This window comes from Babylonia areolata, chromosome 25 (assembly GCF_041734735.1).
Source record: "Babylonia areolata isolate BAREFJ2019XMU chromosome 25, ASM4173473v1, whole genome shotgun sequence".
Taxonomy (NCBI): domain Eukaryota; kingdom Metazoa; phylum Mollusca; class Gastropoda; order Neogastropoda; family Buccinidae; genus Babylonia; species Babylonia areolata.
In genome coordinates this window covers 8,507,819-8,525,050 of record NC_134900.1, presented here as the reverse complement: position 1 = coordinate 8,525,050, position 17,232 = coordinate 8,507,819, and the positions used below count along the sequence as shown (strand labels likewise).

Sequence of the window (17,232 nt, the reverse complement as noted above, 5' to 3'; positions counted from 1 at the left end):
CATGTAAGCCTCGGCGGTGTATCTGCTTTTGATCACTTGGAAGGGAGAGGGATCTATGCAGAGAGAGACACATTGATTAAACTAAAATGATAATCCCTGTTGATTTGAATGTTATTGCAAACGGGTCATACTAAAATGCGAAAAGACACGAAAATACACCGGAAAAGAATGTGAAAAGACATGAAAAGTCCTGGAATATCTATTCTGATGTCTTTTCAGATGTGTTTTCGCGTCTTTTAAGTAAGACGCGAAAAGATACGAAAACACATGTGAAAAGACACTTTTCGTGTCTTTTCGCGTCTTTTCGTGTCTTTTCGAGTCTTTTCGAGTTTTAGTGACACCGTGCCATACTAAAATGCGAAAAGACACCGGAAAAGAATGTGAAAAGACATGAAAAGTCCTGGAATATCTATTCTGATGTCTTTTCAGATGTGTTTTCGTGTCTTTTAAGTAAGACACGAAAAGACGCGAAAAGATACGAAAACACATCTGAAAAAACATGTGAAAAGACACTTTTCGTGTCATTTCGTGTCTTTTCGCATTTTCACATTCTTTTCGGATGTCTTTTCGCGTTTTCACATTTTTTTTCATATGTCTTTTCGTGTCTTTTCGCGTCTTTTCGTGTCTTTTCGCGTCTTTTCGTGTCTTTTCGCGTCATTTCGAGTTTTAGTGACACCGTTGCAAACCTGCTGCTAGGTAAAATTAAAACATCATTCAGCGAAAGGGCTTTGTTGAAACGTACATGTTTAACTACAAGTGGCGGTGGGAGAGAGAGACGACAGAGGCAGGAAATGGCCGTGCTGGTGATATGAAGGCCCAGTCAATTGAAGTTACGACAGGTGGGCTACACGTGGATTCGGAAAGAATAATGATCTCCGTTTCAAACTTTGCGATTCAAACCTTTTCCCAAGGTTTCAGTTTCTCAAGTTGGCGTCGCTGCGTTTGGACAAATCCATATATACATATATATATACCGTACATCAGCAGCTGCTTGACCAGCAGCATAACCCAAGTAACGCGCTATTCATGCAGGCATTGAGTGCATGCGTATATGTGGGCTATTTGTGAGTATGCGATTGTATGTTGTGAGTATGTGCTGGATAACTGCAACAACAAAAAAGAAAAAGATATGTTGCCAAGATACAGAAGCAGGAACTGCATGGTAACTAATTTTATCATTTTTACATTTCTGTTTATAGCGTGTTATTTATAATCGTTAAGGTTTTATATCACGCCTAGAACGACATTAGAAACCACCAACGCCATGACAAACAGCGAAAAACATCGATTAAAAAAAAAAAAAATTAAAACACTAACACTGAAAACAGCACTTCCTTCTCAGTTGTGTCACAAAGATCACCAACACCAGCGACATCATACTAATCTTTTAATTGTCTTGAACAACTGCTGCTACACCACCAACAACTAGAACAAGAGTACAACAACAAGCAACAAAAAAATTAATGCAGCAAAGCAGCAGCAACAATAACGGCAACAGCAGAGAAGATTGAAGAAAGAAAGAAAAGAAAAAGAAGGGAAAGCATAACCAGCAACGTGATTGTAGCTGCAACATCAAAAACAGCATTAATCCTGGTGCCTTTTCCAGTGGCTGAAGTGATGCCTGGAACGAATGAGGTGTGTTGAAATGACCTTTTTTTTGTATTCTGTTCGGGTGTATTTTTATGTAGGTACCCTTTTATTTTGTTAATTTTTTTTTAATGTATTTTGTTTTCATTTCTTGTGTCCTACCTTTTCTTGATCCTTATTACTTTCCTTCCTTCTTTGCCTTATAACTTGTTTGCTTCTTGTATACTTTCACTCCAAAACGACTTTTTTTTTTAACTTTGCAGACTGCAAAGTGAGCCAAACAGTTTGGTTTTGTTTGCTCACACACACACACACACACACACACACACACATTTGTACTGTGTGTATGTGTGTTAGTTTGCACTCGTGTAAAAATGGATAAAGATTGGAATGACTCCATATTTTTTTCTCTGTTCTGTTCGCATTCGTTCTGAACATGTTTCAACGATAAATCATATAGTGTCATGTTTGCAACAGACACTGACAACTGAGCAATCGGTGACCTGATTCGGAAGGTGAAGTAATTTTTCACAAAGATCAGGCACGAGTATGACGTGTATTGACGAAACACATTTTTCAAAGGATTAGAACAGGGTCGCATTTTATTGTTACTGTTGTTGACAGCCTTGTTACTTTTCTCTCTCTTCCTCCCTCTCTCGCACGAATACCCTTGCGAGCACGAACATGCACGCAGGCATGCATTACACAGCCACATGCGCTAAAAAAAAATCATCCTCTCTTTACTCTTTTCTTATTTACAGGAGTAGCAGCTTCAGTCAGGGATGACCAATCGAATGGGACAAGATCCAAGAGCCCCACCAATCAAAATGGAGCTGGACCCAAGATAACCAATCACAATGGAGCTGGACCCAAGAGCACCAATCACAATGGGGCTGGAACCAAGAGCACCAATCACAGTGGGGCTGGAGCCAAGAGCCCCACCAATCACAATGGAGCTGGACCCAAGAGCACCAATCAAAATGAAACTGGACCCACTGGTTCCAATCAAGATGGTGTCTCACCTTGATTCACCTGTCCCACAACTGCATGACAGAAGAGATCGAATCAAAATGTAGCTGGGCCCAAGAGGATCAGTGAAAATGGATTCGAGCCAGAATTCGGAGAAGGGGGAAATTAGTGCCGGTGACATGGGTGGTGATGTTAACGACTGAAAGGAAAGTGACAATGATTTATAGTTTTTTTGTGTTAATGTGTTATATGGCTCAGAATGATTGATGATGATCATTGTGTCAGTATACACAGTTATTTTGAATGTCGAAACAGTCTTTATTCATTAAAATAGTTCTGAACTATAGGATTTGGTGTTGTTGCCCTTTTTTCTTTTTTAATCAATTGCAATTTCAACTCCTGTATTGAAAGAAAAAAAGGCTTAAAACTGATATCGTGTGCAACTAGTATTTCAAAAACAGAACGGCAAACACACACACACACACACACACACACACACATACACACACACATTTTCATTGACAAAAAACAAGACAAAAGGAGTGAGGGCATATTTAAAAAATATATATATACACATAGTACAAGAGACTGTAGCTTCGGGTCGAAGCCTTTTCCCCCTCTGTCTGTCTGTCTGTCTGCCTGCCTGCCTGCCTCTCTCTCTCTCTCTCTCTCTCTCTCTCTCTGTGTGTGCATTGCACCCATCTTCTGTCTGTTGTCTATCTTTTTACATATCTGCCCCCACCCCACCCCCCACTCTCTTTGTCGCTACGTGTGTGTGTGTGTGTGTGTGTGTGTGTGTGTGTGTGTGTGTTATGTAATCATGACATACAATTCGAAAAAAACAGATGAATCATTCAATGATAGAGATTACACCCGATTATTGTAAGGCAGAAATAACATATCTCACATAAGTTTCTGCGCAATAACATCAATATTTCTGCTATATGTAGGTATATAGCCTACTTTGTTTCTATGCTGTGCACATATTGCAGCCCTAATATGGCCCTGTGTGGTGGGCTGGGCTGGGCTTTAAGCAAGAAAGTCAGGAAAATCATGAACTGATAGCAGATCAATAGAGATCGTTTCGTTGTAATAGTCAGCCATGTGCCGTACCACACTGATCATTTCCTTGAATCAGATGACTTGTTCGTGCTCAGCTCCTTCAACTTGTTCGTGTTGAAGAAACATTTTTTACAGTGATCAGGCAGAGTGGTTGGGGCTTTGCTCTGAATATGCACATGAGAAGCATTGCCGCTGTTGTTGGCGAACCGGGACTGTAAGTGGGCGCAGTTAATGAAGCCACAGGCCCAAGAGGACGGCTTGACACCTAGGTGGTTGTAGAGCTCACGGTTGCACATAGCGTTGTCGTGTTTGTGGCTCTCCACGTTCCCTGCTGATGACGTCATGTGCAGGGTGGTCACCGTGTCCGTCAGATCGATGACAGTCACATTCAGAGCACGAGCCGCGGCCACGAGCCACATGCCGATGCCGATACGACCGGGCACGATGTCCGGCACAAGCCGCCACGGAAACCAGCGGTTGGTGAAAAACGCATCAGACGAACCATCGAGAAGAGGCTTGCCTCGAAGTTTCAACTCCTCCACTTTTCGGAAGTCCGTCACTCGGAACTCCACGTGGAAGGGCACGTTGAGGCGACGGAGAAGCAGCAGCAAAGGCTTGGCCATGAGCTCGGGGCGATCCAGCACCGCCTGCAGGGTGTCCCTGAGGGTGGCTCCCAAGAGGAGGTCGCCGTTGACGAAGCCGAAGATCCGCGCTGTGGGCATGGTTGTCATGGTCGTGAAGAACATCTCCCGGAAGATGGGGATGCCTCCGCAGGAAGTGCGCGGCAGGGGCGGGGTGTGCCAACCGAAGGACTTTGCTCTGTGGCGTTCTTCTTCCTGCCCAAAATTAGGATCATTAGTCATCCTTTCTTCGAAACGGGAATAGGCGATTCGGAACGACACCATTGAGGGTACATAAGAGATGAAGATTGGAGTGGCCGGGGAATCAGAGACGGGGTTGTGTGTTGATTCATTTTGGTCAGTACATTCATTTGTCTTTCGTTGGTGGGATGGGGAGGTGTGTGACACCACTGATGTTTATTAATACAGATTTCAGTTGTGATCATCACTGGTGCTGTGCACAATGTTGAATTTACGCTGTGAAACTTGGAATAATCATTGTATGAAAACGTAGATCCGCCCCTGCACTACTCTCCCATAGCCCCCTCTCCCCCGCCCTACTCTCCCATCCGAGCCCATCCCTCCCCCTCCTCCCCCTGTCCTACTCTCACACCCACAGCCCTCCCCCACCCACCCCCGTCCTACTCTCCTCCCCACAGCCCCCACACACACACCCAACGTCCTACTCTCCCACCCACAGCTCCCCCCACCCCCGTCCTACTCTCCCCCGAACAGCCCCCACCCCCCCTACCCCCCGTCCTACTCTCCCCCCACAGCCCCCCCCCCACCCTTACCGCCCTACTCTTCCATAACCCCACCCCCACCCTACTCTCCCATCCCATCCATTCTCCGACCATATCCCATCCCATCCCATCTCCCCCCCCCACCCCCGCAACCCGTCCTACTCTCCAACCCCCACCACTATGCCCCTCCCACCCCCGTCCTATTCTCCTACTCTCCCATCCCCTCATCTCCCCCCTGTCCTACTCTCCCATCCCACCCATATCCCCCCTGTCCTACTCTCCCATCCCACCCATATCCCCCCTGTCCTACTCTCCCATCCCACCCATATCCCCCCTGTCCTACTCTCCCATCCCACCCATCTCCCCCCTGTCCTACTCTCCCATCCCACCCATCTCCCCCCTGTCCTACTCTCCCATCCCACCCATCTCCCCCCTGTCCTACTCTCCCATCCCACCCATCTCCCCCCTGTCCTACTCTCCCATCCCACCCATCTCCCCCCTGTCCTACTCTCACATCCCCCCATCTCCCCCCTGTCCTACTCTCCCATCCCCCCATCTCCCCCCTGTCCTACTCTCCCATCCCACCCATCTCCCCCCTGTCCTACTCTCCCATCCCACCTATCTCCCCCCTGTCCTACTCTCCCATCCCACCCATCTCCCCCCTGTCCTACTCTCCCATCCCACCCATATCCCTCCTGTCCTACTCTCCCATCCCACCCATATCCCCCCTGTCCTACTCTCCCATCCCACCCATGTCCCCCCCCTGTTCTACTCTCCCATCCCCACCCATATCTCCCCTGTCCTACTCTCCCATCCCACCATATCCCCCCTGTCCTACTCTCCCATCCCACCCATATCCCCCCTGTCCTACTCTCCCATCCCACCCATCTCCCCCCTGTCCTACTCTCCCATCCCACCCATCTCCCCCCCTGTCCTACTCTCCCATCCCACCTATCTCCCCCCCTGTCCTACTCTCCCATCCCACCCATATCCCCCCCTGTCCTACTCTCCCATCCCACCCATATCCCCCCTGTCCTACTCTCCCATCCCACCTATCTCCCCCCCTGTCCTACTCTCCCATCCCACCCATCTCCCCCCTGTCCTACTCTCCCATCCCACCCATATCCCCCCCTGTCCTACTCTCCCATCCCCACCCATATCTCCCCTGTCCTACTCTCCCATCCCACCCATATCCCCCCCTGTCGTACTCTCCCATCCCACCCATATCCCCCCCTGTCCTACTCTCCCATCCCCACCCATATCTCCCCTGTCCTACTCTCCCATCCCCACCCATATCCCCCCTGTCCTACTCTCCCATCCCACCCATCTCCCCCCTGTCCTACTCTCCCATCCCACCCATCTCCCCCCTGTCCTACTCTCCCATCCCACCCATCTTCCCCCTCTCCTACTCTCTCACCTCCCCGATCCCCCCCACCCGCCCTACTCTCCCATTCCCCCATTTCCCCCGCCCCTCCCTCCACCCCCCCACCCCCCTGTTCTACTCTTTCATCCCCCCCCCCCCCATATCCCCACACCCCCGACTTTCTCATCCCCCCAACCCCCCTCCCCTCCCCGCCCTACTCTCCCATGTGTGTGCCTGTATGTGAAACGTCTGCAGCTGATTCGGTCAGATGGATGGTTAGTGCAGGGGGTAGGAGGTCGGGAAATGGAGAGTGTAGTCGGACGGGTGCTAATGGGAGTAGGAGGGGGGGGGGGGGGGGGGGGGGGGGGGGGGGGGAGGGCATAGCAGACCGGGGAAGGAGGACATGGAAGAGTAGGACAGCCAGCAATTCTTGAGTCTTGGTCTGTGTGGATGCTCTGTGTCTGTCTGTGCGGTTCATTCTATCTGTGTGCTTGTGTGTGTGTGTGTGTGTGTGTGTGTGTGTGTGTGTGTGTTTGTTTGTTTTCCGTGGTGCGGTATGTTATCAAGCACTGTTGTATATATATTGTTTCATGTGAAGCGCCTAGGGTCCATCATATCCGGAGTTTGCGCCATAAAAATACGATGAATATATATATATATATATATATATATATATATATGTGTGTGTGTGTGTGTGTGTGTGTGTGCGTGTGTGTGTGTGAGTGTGTGTGTGTTGTTGCTGTTGTCGTCGTCGTCGTTGTTTGTGTAGCTGTGTGTTATTGTGCATCACTGTACATTTATTGTATCACATGAGGCGCTTTGAGCCCTTTATGCAGAGAGTCTGGCGCCACTGATATAGATACTACGTGTGCTTGTGTCCGTCTCTCTAACAGGAGCCTTGAACAGCTCACCTCGTCCGAGAAGAGCAGGCAGGTGAAGGAGGCCGGGGAGATGAGGGGCCACATGCCCAGCACGTTGTCGTGGATGACCCGCTTGTAGGGGCGGCTAACCCACGTGCTGAACAGGACCACCTCGGGCCGCGCCGTCCCCTCCGCCAGTGACGTCACCGTGACGTTCACCTCCCGTGACGTGCGCGCGTCCTCTGATGACGCATTAAGGGGTGGGTGAAAGCGGACCTTGCCTGTGGCGGTCGATCGATGTGGTTGGTTGTTTATACTACATCAGTCTAATAACCCATCGACAGGGGTAGTCAGTTACGTTAATCCAATACGTACATCATAATCTATAAACCCAACATGGTAAATCAACACGGGCACATTGAATTAACTTGTTTAGGACTAAACGAGGAGTATCTCAGTTCGTAGACACATGTGCGCGCGCTCGCACTTTGCAGAAAATCGTAAGCGCACACACATATGAACACACACACACATACGCACGCACGCACACACACACATACGCACACACACACACACACACACACACACACACACACACACACAGAGAGACGGCCTTGGGCACACACATGGCCGTGGACACCCCCCCCACACACACACACACACACACACACGCACACAAACACACGCACTCGCGCGCACACACACACACACACACACACACGCACACACACACGGCCTTGGACCACACACACACACACACACACACACACACACACACACACACACACACACAGAGAAAAGAAACACACAGGCCACTTTTTCCCATATCCATTTCATTTTACCACAACCACCCTTTCATTTCCAATCCTCACAACAACACCCCCCCCCCCCCCCCTTTTTTTATAATTTATTTTTCTCCCAGACCTCTCGCTGTTAGTGAACAGACGTAAAATCGATGAAACAACAACAACAACAACAAGTGCGCACACAAAAACGCACACGTACATCAATAAATCGACCAGTGCATCAGTGTTAATTATCCAACACAGCAGGAAAAAGCGTGGCCGTAATGTTCTGTGATGTTGTATGGAGTTAAGGATCTGGGATGTGTTGCACGAACGATCTTAGCAGCGGCAAGTTTCCTTTACATTAAGAATGTTTTTAAGTCTATGAAATAGGCATTGATTTAGAAATTTTCTTTTTTCTTTTCTCCCCCCCCCCCCCCTTTCTTTCTCCCCCCCCCCCCCCCCTCCCAGATATACTGCTACACAGCAGAGGAGATATGTCTGCTATCTTTCGTGACACCTCGTGGCGCTATCAAGTAGGTTTGGTGGGCCAGTTGCTGTGTAGCGCTATCGGTATACAAGACACAAAATACAAGATACTTTATTGTTTAATTGTTGACACGTTTGCTGATAAAATGCGACATATAAATAGCTTAACCGTTACATTCGCAGACCAAGACAAAGTCCGAGTGTGCTTCACGATACGGTCACAGACGTCAACACATGATAAACAAGTTAACATTACACAAAGCCACATGATACGTGTTGTGCTCAGTGATGTAGACTGCGTAAACAAATCAAAGATAATGATTATTATTTTGAGAGAAAAAAAAGACTAAAATATAAATAAACCGTAGAGGGTTCTGTGGTATTGTGCAGAGTGTTGATATGTCCACTTTCCATGAAAATATAAACAAGAGAGGCAAGGCCTTCAAGACTCACTTGTGATACACTTTTAAAAAATCCAAGCTTTTTATGTATTGAGTATAATTTCAAAATGTAATGTTTAAGATGAGAAAGATCAGTTTAAAGCAAATTAAGTCCCCTTGCATTAATTACAGAGTAATTTCCCTTTTTTACTATCTGCACCAAAACGTTTGCAAAATAAATAAAAATTCCATGCTTAGCAAAAGAAGTTCCTGTTTGAACAAAAAATGATAATAATGACTCCTCTTGTTGTTGTGTCAGAATAAGAGGTCAAAGTGCCAAGTTTAGAGAATACAAAAAATATAAATATAACAGTAAATGCAGTTTGCATATAATTAGGCTTCTTTTTTTTTATTTTTTGTGCCCATCCCAGAGGTGCAATATTGTTTTAAACAAGATGACTGGAAAGAACTGAATTTTTCCTATTTTTATGCCAAATTTGGTGTCAACTGACAAAGTAGTTGCAGAGAAAATGTCAATGTTAAAGTTTACCACGGACACACAGACACACGGACACACACACACACACACACACACACACACACACACACACACACACACACACACACACACAGACAACCGAACACCGGGTTAAAACATAGACTCACTTTGTTTACACAAGTGAGTCAATAAATCACAGAAGGTTCTGTCACGTGGTATTAAGTTACAATTGAACGCGGACAAAACTGAAGCAATGATCATAGGAACTAAACAAAAACTGTCTTCCATCACAATTGACACAATCAAACTTGGCAGTACATCCATCCCTCTTTCCACGTCAGTCAGGAACCTCGGTGTTGTCCTTGACAATACACTGTCCATGCAAAAATTTATCAGTCAGACATGCCAGTCCTGCTACTGTCAACTGCGACGCATCAGTGCCGTCCGGAAATATCTGTCCACTGACGCAACATCTAGACTTGTCGTTTCTCTCATTCTTTCTCGCCTTGACTACTGTAACTCTCTATTGTCTGGTCTGCCTGCTTCATCCATTCAGCCCCTTCAGCGCATACAAAACTCTGCTGCCCGACTCGTCCTCAGAAAGAAAAGATCTGAGCACATCACTCCTCTTTTGCAACATCTCCACTGGCTCCCTATCTCACACCGAATAAAGTACAAGATCAGCACTCTATGTTATAGATGCATTCACAAAACTGCCCCTTCCTATCTCTGCGGCTGCCTTCACCTCTACACTCCATCTCGCTCACTACGATCGGCCTCGTTTACGCATACCCAGATTCAAACACTCGACTATTGGCCGCCGTTCTTTCTCTGTTTCTGGACCTTGCGATTGGAATGAACTTCCTTTTTCGCTTCGTCAAGTCTCCACACTCAGCTCTTTCAAGTCTGGCCTTAAAACCCACCTCTTCCCAAAATAGCCTCCCTTGCCTGCCCTTCCTTGTCTTTAGTTTCTACAGTTTTAGAGTTACGCATGCGTGTAAATGACTGGTGCGAAAGCGCTTTGATTTGTCTCTGCACAAGATCCAGCGCTATATAAATACCATTATTATTATTTATTGTGCAGTGTTGATATGTCCACTTTCCATTCTTTCCGAACTGAAGTTTGTCCACGGAAGTTTGATGGTGCTCAGTATCAGTCTCTGTTGTGTTGTTTTTGCTCATGGCAAATCAGAACGGATCAGTTATGATGTGGAGGGAGGAGGTGGAAATTGTCCCGTCACACATACTGCTGACTGCAAACATTTTGTTAGAGTACTGATTTTTAAATTCAAGTGTAATCGTTTTGGGGGTGGGGGTGGGGGGATGAATGATGAGTTGGGGGAAGCTCGGTAGATAAAGGGTGGAATGTGAAATAAAATGATGTTTACTAAGTAGGCCTACAATCACAGAAAGTTACTTCACTGATGGACTTAGTAAAAGAGAAGTCGTTAATCTAACAAGCGAAACAATGCCAGTTCTGATGTATCTGATGAAATGAAGCTTTTAAACAAATCACTATTTTTCGTTCAGTTAAATTGAGAATTTATGTATATTTTTTACATGTTGATAATAAATTAATCACTTATGCAATATTTATTTTAAATGTCATTCAGTACACTGTACCATACCAGAAGGAGTATGTGGTGAATAACAATTGAAAAACTTTGAATTCCTCCCTCCCCCCACCCTCCCTAACTCCCTGACCCCTTCTCCTCCTCTCCCCCTCGCCCTCCCCCCCCCACCCTCAACTCCCCCCCTCCCCTCTCCGAAATGTAGCCACAAAAAGAAAAGAAAGGGGTATATTTGTTTTCCTCAGTGCACCTTTGAAGTCTGTCGATCCACGATATCCTCGGCACTGGCAGTCACACGGCAGACCCCTGGTTGACACTGTCCACACCCTTAGTGCGGACTGGCTGAGGACCAGCAGGGCGGGAGCAATGATGACGATCACCACCAGAAAGGACGTCCACAGTATGGCGTTCCTCGGGATATTCATCCTCTGCTTCAGGCAGACACTGCGGGCCGCAGACACGTTTCAGAAAACAGCGTAACAACAAACAAACAAACCAACCAAAAAAAAAACCCAACTTTTTGCTTGTTACAAACAAAACTAAACTGTATGAAACATCTGCTTTTGATTAATATATTACACGACGGGAAATACGCGGGTATTCTTTCGCGGATTATACCCCATGACAGCGTGAGAGTTTGGTTGTTCTAAAGAAGGAAGCTTTGCTCTTCAATTAACTTCTTCCTGGTAAGCAACGACATTAATTTTATTCATAGACTAAAAGGACATAGAGCACCAGGTCGAGAGACAGAGTGAGACGAGAAGAACTATCCCGACATGACACAGTGAAGGTGTGCGAACATGCTCTTCAAACCTTCAATCATACAGAGAAGGAGCAAGATATAAATTTGTTAAACACAGACACAGGCAGTAATTAAATGTCTAGCATCTCATTTATTCGTAGTTACTACACAAATGAATTTATTGAAATCAAACATTTCTAAATCAAGCAACATCCTCAAAGCATTTCCATAGCAGACAACATCCTAAGCATCGCTAACTTCAGAATACTACTCCCTAGAATATGGAGGCTATGTTAAAGATCCATACCTGCTGTGCAAAGAAGAGTCGTGTTTAGCTCTCCCCGGGCTAGCAGTCCCAACACACGTTTGTGTGTCGGGCGCCGGGAGAGAGAGCCGCTCAGAGCGAGCTGAGGGTGTTGGTCATAAGAGAGACTCGGTGTGAGAGCGACCGAGGGGCTTGTTGGTAGATGCCTATATAGTGGGGTTGGGGAAAAATATTGACTAATATCTAGCGTACACCACGGCGTGTTGGCTCTTCTCTTGGAGAAGCCGTTGTCACCAAAACGTCGTGACTGTAACTTGTCAGCTAAGTAAACCTTCCGTCTTCGTGGGATCTCCGAACAGTGTACCAGAACTTGCTTTTGTGATTCTTTGGTCAACAGACCATGTAGGCCTACTGAGGACCCTGCTGTAGTTTGCTTAACCTCTGGGTTTGACCTGTTCGTGTTGGGACATATACTGCCCGGCATTTACAGTAGGACATTTATTGGTCAGTTGTGGTAAACCAGGATGTGATTCTTTGGTCTACAGACCATGGACTGTGGACCTGCTGTAGTTTGCTTAACCTCTGAGTTTGACCTGTTTGTATTGGGACTTATACTGCCCGGCATTTACAATATGACATTTATTGGTCAATTGTGGTAAACCAGGATGCGATTCTTGCCAAACCCAGCCTTTTTAATTTTAGTAATTAAAACAGGTTCGACGTTACTAATGGTGTACACCTTAAAATACCTATTTTGCCTCTTGTGATAAATACACTCTTCCAAGATACTGGACGTGAGCGCGCGCCCCCCCACCCCCACCCCCCCTCCGCCATTCATAGCTTTTTGCCTGGTCTTAACAGGAATTCCACAGTTCAGTTTTTTTTCCCAATGTTGTCCGTTAATTCCACAGTTCAGTTTTTTCCCCAGTGTTGTCCGTTAATTCCACAGTTCAGTTTTTCCCCAGTGTTGTCCGTTAATTCCACAGTTCAGTTTTTTCCCCAGTGTTGTCCGTTAATTCCACAGTTCAGTTTTTTCCCCAGTGTTGTCCGTTAATTCCACAGTTCAGTTTTTCCCCCAGTGTTGTCCGTTAATTCCACAGTTCAGTTTTTCCCCCCAGTGTTGTCCGTTAATTCCACAGTTCAGTTTTCCCCGCCAGTGTTGTCCGTTAATTCCACAGTTCATTTTTTCCCCCAGTGTTGTCCGTTAATTCCACAGTTCAGTTTTTTCCCCCAGTGTTGTCCGTTAATTCCACAGTTCAGTTTTTTCCCCCAGTGTTGTCCGTTAATTCCACAGTTCATTTTCCCCCCAGTGTTGTCCGTTAATTCCACAGTTCATGTTTTTCCCCCAGTGTTGTCCGTTAATTCCACAGTTCAGTTTTCCCCGCCAGTGTTGTCCGTTAATTCCACAGTTCATTTTTTCCCCCAGTGTTGCCCGTGTTCGGTCGGTCTTGGGTGTGGTACCTACAAACTGCTTTCATCGACGCGATGTTACTCAAGTTGTGTCAGTACGCTAAATACAGGTTCTTTACTCCCGCGGCTATTCCGGGATGATTTGACACATTGTGTTGACGGCTACAATCGCATGCGGACTAGTGTCGACAAAAATCATGAATGTGATGAACCTTTATGTTCTCCGAAGTATCAGGTAAATATAATCAAGGGAAAAAAGGAGGAGGGGGTGGTCTTCTCCGCCCTACCGTCAACTACTATGACAGTAGAAATAACAATGAAGATGTCTCAGATTTTAGTCCCTGGTAATTTTCAACTCACAATCACCCCACCTCTTTTTGTTAATGTTTGTGTGTTTGTTTTCGGTGAGTGGTGGTGAGGTGGAAGATAGGGTGGATGCTCTTAATCAAACGGAGTCTATTTAAGAATATAATTGCAAAGACCGTGGAACTTTCGGATTGGAAATGAAAACGATGCAGAACTGGGTGGGGGATGAAGTGATGATCTCACTTTTTTTTTCTTTTTTTTATTTTTTTTATATCAAATGTAAGTCGACTTCTTCCAAGATTCTTTTTGTCTACCTTTCACTGATGATCTTTCTCTGTCAGTCAGTACTAGTGATTGTTACCATGGTTTCTAGTCGTTCAGTTCCAGTGTGAAAATGTAAATAGACGACAGAAACAGACAAATAGAAAGACTCGTGGCAGGAAATTCATAGTTTGGTTGTTGTTGTTGTTGTTTTTACATTAAAAGGATACTGTGAGTTATGGGGTTATCCCAACATTTGATGCACTCATGCATTGATACCAGCAACAAGAATGCTTGTAAACTGGTGGTAGCCAACTTTGACAATTTCGGTGACCTAGTTCAACATCTGGCATTTATTGAGCTGAACGACGGCAGATCTTTCAAGTGGCGCAACCCTTCATTGATCTTGCACGTGCATTGGTAGGTTGAACACACAGACAGTCCCTAATTAATTTGCACTAATCTATAAGTGACCCAGGCGTTTATTTCTACGACATGTGATTTGTGTAGGTCAGCCCACTCCGGCTGACGGACTGTGTGTTTTTTCTTAGAAAATTTGATAGCATTGAATTATGATAGTCAGTCGTGTCCGACTATGACCATCAGAACGGCAGAGGAGGCAACTGCTGTCCCGACTATCTGGGCTAGAATTTGATTATAGTGGAGAGTGTCTTGGCCAAGTACATCCCCACTCTCTCGGCCAAGAGGGTTTTAGGACAGTTGGCGTTGGGATGGTTCCCAAAGGCCAACTAGCCCACAAGGCTGCAGCACTAAGAGCCAGTGCAATTTTGCCTCCCAGTTTGAGAGTCATAGTCCTTCACAAAAGACTAAGCTGTAAATGGTTTCCCATTGACTGGAGAAACCATTGATAATTGAATTACAACCACTGTGAATGTGCAAGAAAGGAATAAAATACCTATAAACTTTTGTCTCAGACAAAGCTTTCAAAAGCAGAAATTTGTTTTGACCAAACTTGTATTTATTTTACTGGACTGATTTTGCTGTATAAGGTGCGATAAAGTGCTGGGGAAGAAAAACAACTGGTTTTCAATGTTTCCACCAATATTGTTTTCTGTCGTTGTCGTTGCTGCAGTAACTGTTGTTGCTTTTAAGCGTCCTCGTAGGAGATAATATAAAGGAGAAAAAAAAATCGGTCCCGTAAGAGCCACGTAAGTTCGCTGTGCTTGATTCTGTCTACTTGCCGATTCTTCCCTGTTTCAGTGAACATATTTGTCCCTTTTCAGTTCCACTGCTTTGTAAGCGCAAGGATTTTTCTCCCTCTTAAGTTCGCGTAGCCTATTCAATGTTAAAGTGTATTTTCGAAAAAGAAGTTTAACATGAATGTTATTTCCCTGGATTCTTCTTAGAATATGATATTATTGATGTTTTTGACCGAAATGTTTTCAGCCAGGTTATACCCCTGTCCGTCCGACCAAAAAGAAGACGGTGAGGCAGTGGAACAGAAGAGGTATTTACACATTGAGCTCACACTGTTCTAGGAATCGTCACAAACCGGATCTTTGGATGACGTCAAGAAAAAGGCTGAGGAGTCATGAACTTTCAGTGTCAATGTGTTGCTGTGATAACCACAGTGAATCAACCAGCTGGGTTGTAAACATAAAGGTCTCAAACTGCGTTCGTGTGGCGTACGAAATCTATTCAGCCCCGTCCCTGCCAACGTTTGAAAGTTTACAGCCTCCCCGGAAGGTGTGTGTGTGTGTGTGTGCGTGAGGGGAGTGAGGAGGGGTTCTGTGTAACTGACTTGATGTATCTGGCGACCGGAAAAGTGAAGAGTCAGCTAATCAGTATAACAGACCAGATGAAAGCTAGTTGTATGACCATGAATTAAGTTTTGCATTTGTTACAAACCTGCCATAAGATTAGGCAATCAGAAAAAGAGTATAGTTCCGTAAGCGATCATCCTTCATCTCTCTTACGGGTCATACATATTTGCTATCCCCAAAAAGGTGTGCCACACTGTTTCTTCAATCTTTCCCGTCAGTTGTAGCCGAACTCGGCAGATTCCACAGCGCAGCTTAGAATTGTAATTAATGAACACATGTTTGCACCATGTAATGTTCGGTTATAAAGAATGAAAATTAAACAGCAAAAAACGTTTTTATATCATTTCAGTCATCAAAAGACCAGTGACCGTCATTAATTTTTAAAGAATGCATTGTCAGTAAATTTGACTCCCTCACCCCTCTCTGACACTTTCTCTATTCCCACCCAATGAAAATAAACAAAACAAAACAAACAAAATCGATGAATTTACAGTTAGAAACAGCGATGATGACGACCAGTTACACAGACACAGAGGATCTGTAGGACCTACCATAGTTAATGTTTAGTCATGATGGCAAACAGACAACGGCCGAAAACACAAATGTACAAATTGGACAAATTGTAATTACCTTTACAGGATTGTAGGCCGGCCGCTAGCGATCCCACGGTAGAAGCTAGAGATGTGAAGAGCGACCTGAAGCTGGATAGGATGGCAAGGCCCCGTGTGACAAAGACTCCAGCCGTCACACTGAGAAAACCAGGCAGCACTAGCCCCACTTCAGCGCTGTGCTGTACGCAGTGGGTTTTTGCAATATCGCTCGCGCATTGTTGAGGCGCTATTGTTTGCACAGAAGCGACAGCTGAACTAGACTATTGAGGGCCCGCTTTGATTGCACTATTATTTCCTTATGTGTCTGTCTTGCGCGTCTGCCTAGTATGTGCGTGCTTGCAACGTAGTGTGCACGCTCACGCGCGCGTGTCTGTGTGTGTGGCAAAGTAAAAAAAAAAAAGTTATCTTAACCTGAAGATGGAAGGTCTGAGTTAATTGTTAAAGAACAACAACTGCTTTGTGGGGCATCGCTGTCTATTCAAAGGAAATCGAAAGTAGATTCTGAAAGACACGAACACTCACGCACATTAACACACACACACGTTTGTGTATGTGCGCGTGCTTGTGTTTCAGATCTGTTTCACACACACACACACACACACACACACACATATATATATATATATGTGTGTGTGTGTGTGTGTGTGTGTGTGTCTAATCGCACACTCAGGTTGTAGCATTCTCACACTGTCTATTATGTATATTTATATCGTGTAAGTGTTGCTGACGCACAACTCTATGGCTCCTACCCCCTATCTCCTACCCCTGCACCACCACCACCCCTCCCCTGCACCCCCACACCCACCCCTTTCCCCCGGCCGTTCCGGAATCCCTCCACCTGGTGTAACAAGCTGTCGCACCCTCTTGTTCGGATTTCACATCAGAACGGGGGAGCATATCCGATAAGTTAGTGGCTTATTCCTCC

General features: G+C 45.7%; 1 protein-coding gene across 2 annotated transcripts; it reads right to left on the bottom strand.

Annotated features, from left to right (window-relative positions):
- Positions 1-374: 374 nt before the first annotated feature.
- LOC143299845 (uncharacterized) lies at positions 375-16,873 on the bottom strand. Of its 2 annotated transcripts, none has more exons than XM_076613335.1 (4): positions 16,327-16,873; positions 11,179-11,372; positions 7,256-7,485; positions 375-4,454 (listed from the first exon to the last, which is right to left on the bottom strand). In XM_076613335.1, exons 2-4 carry the CDS (start codon positions 11,351-11,353, stop codon positions 3,678-3,680), a joined length of 1,182 nt encoding a protein of 393 aa, XP_076469450.1. In that variant the 5' UTR covers positions 11,354-11,372; positions 16,327-16,873; the 3' UTR covers positions 375-3,677. The 2 variants fall into 2 exon arrangements, with proteins under 2 accessions (XP_076469450.1, XP_076469451.1); XM_076613336.1 differs by having other exon boundaries at positions 7,256-7,446.
- Positions 16,874-17,232: the final 359 nt, after the last annotated feature.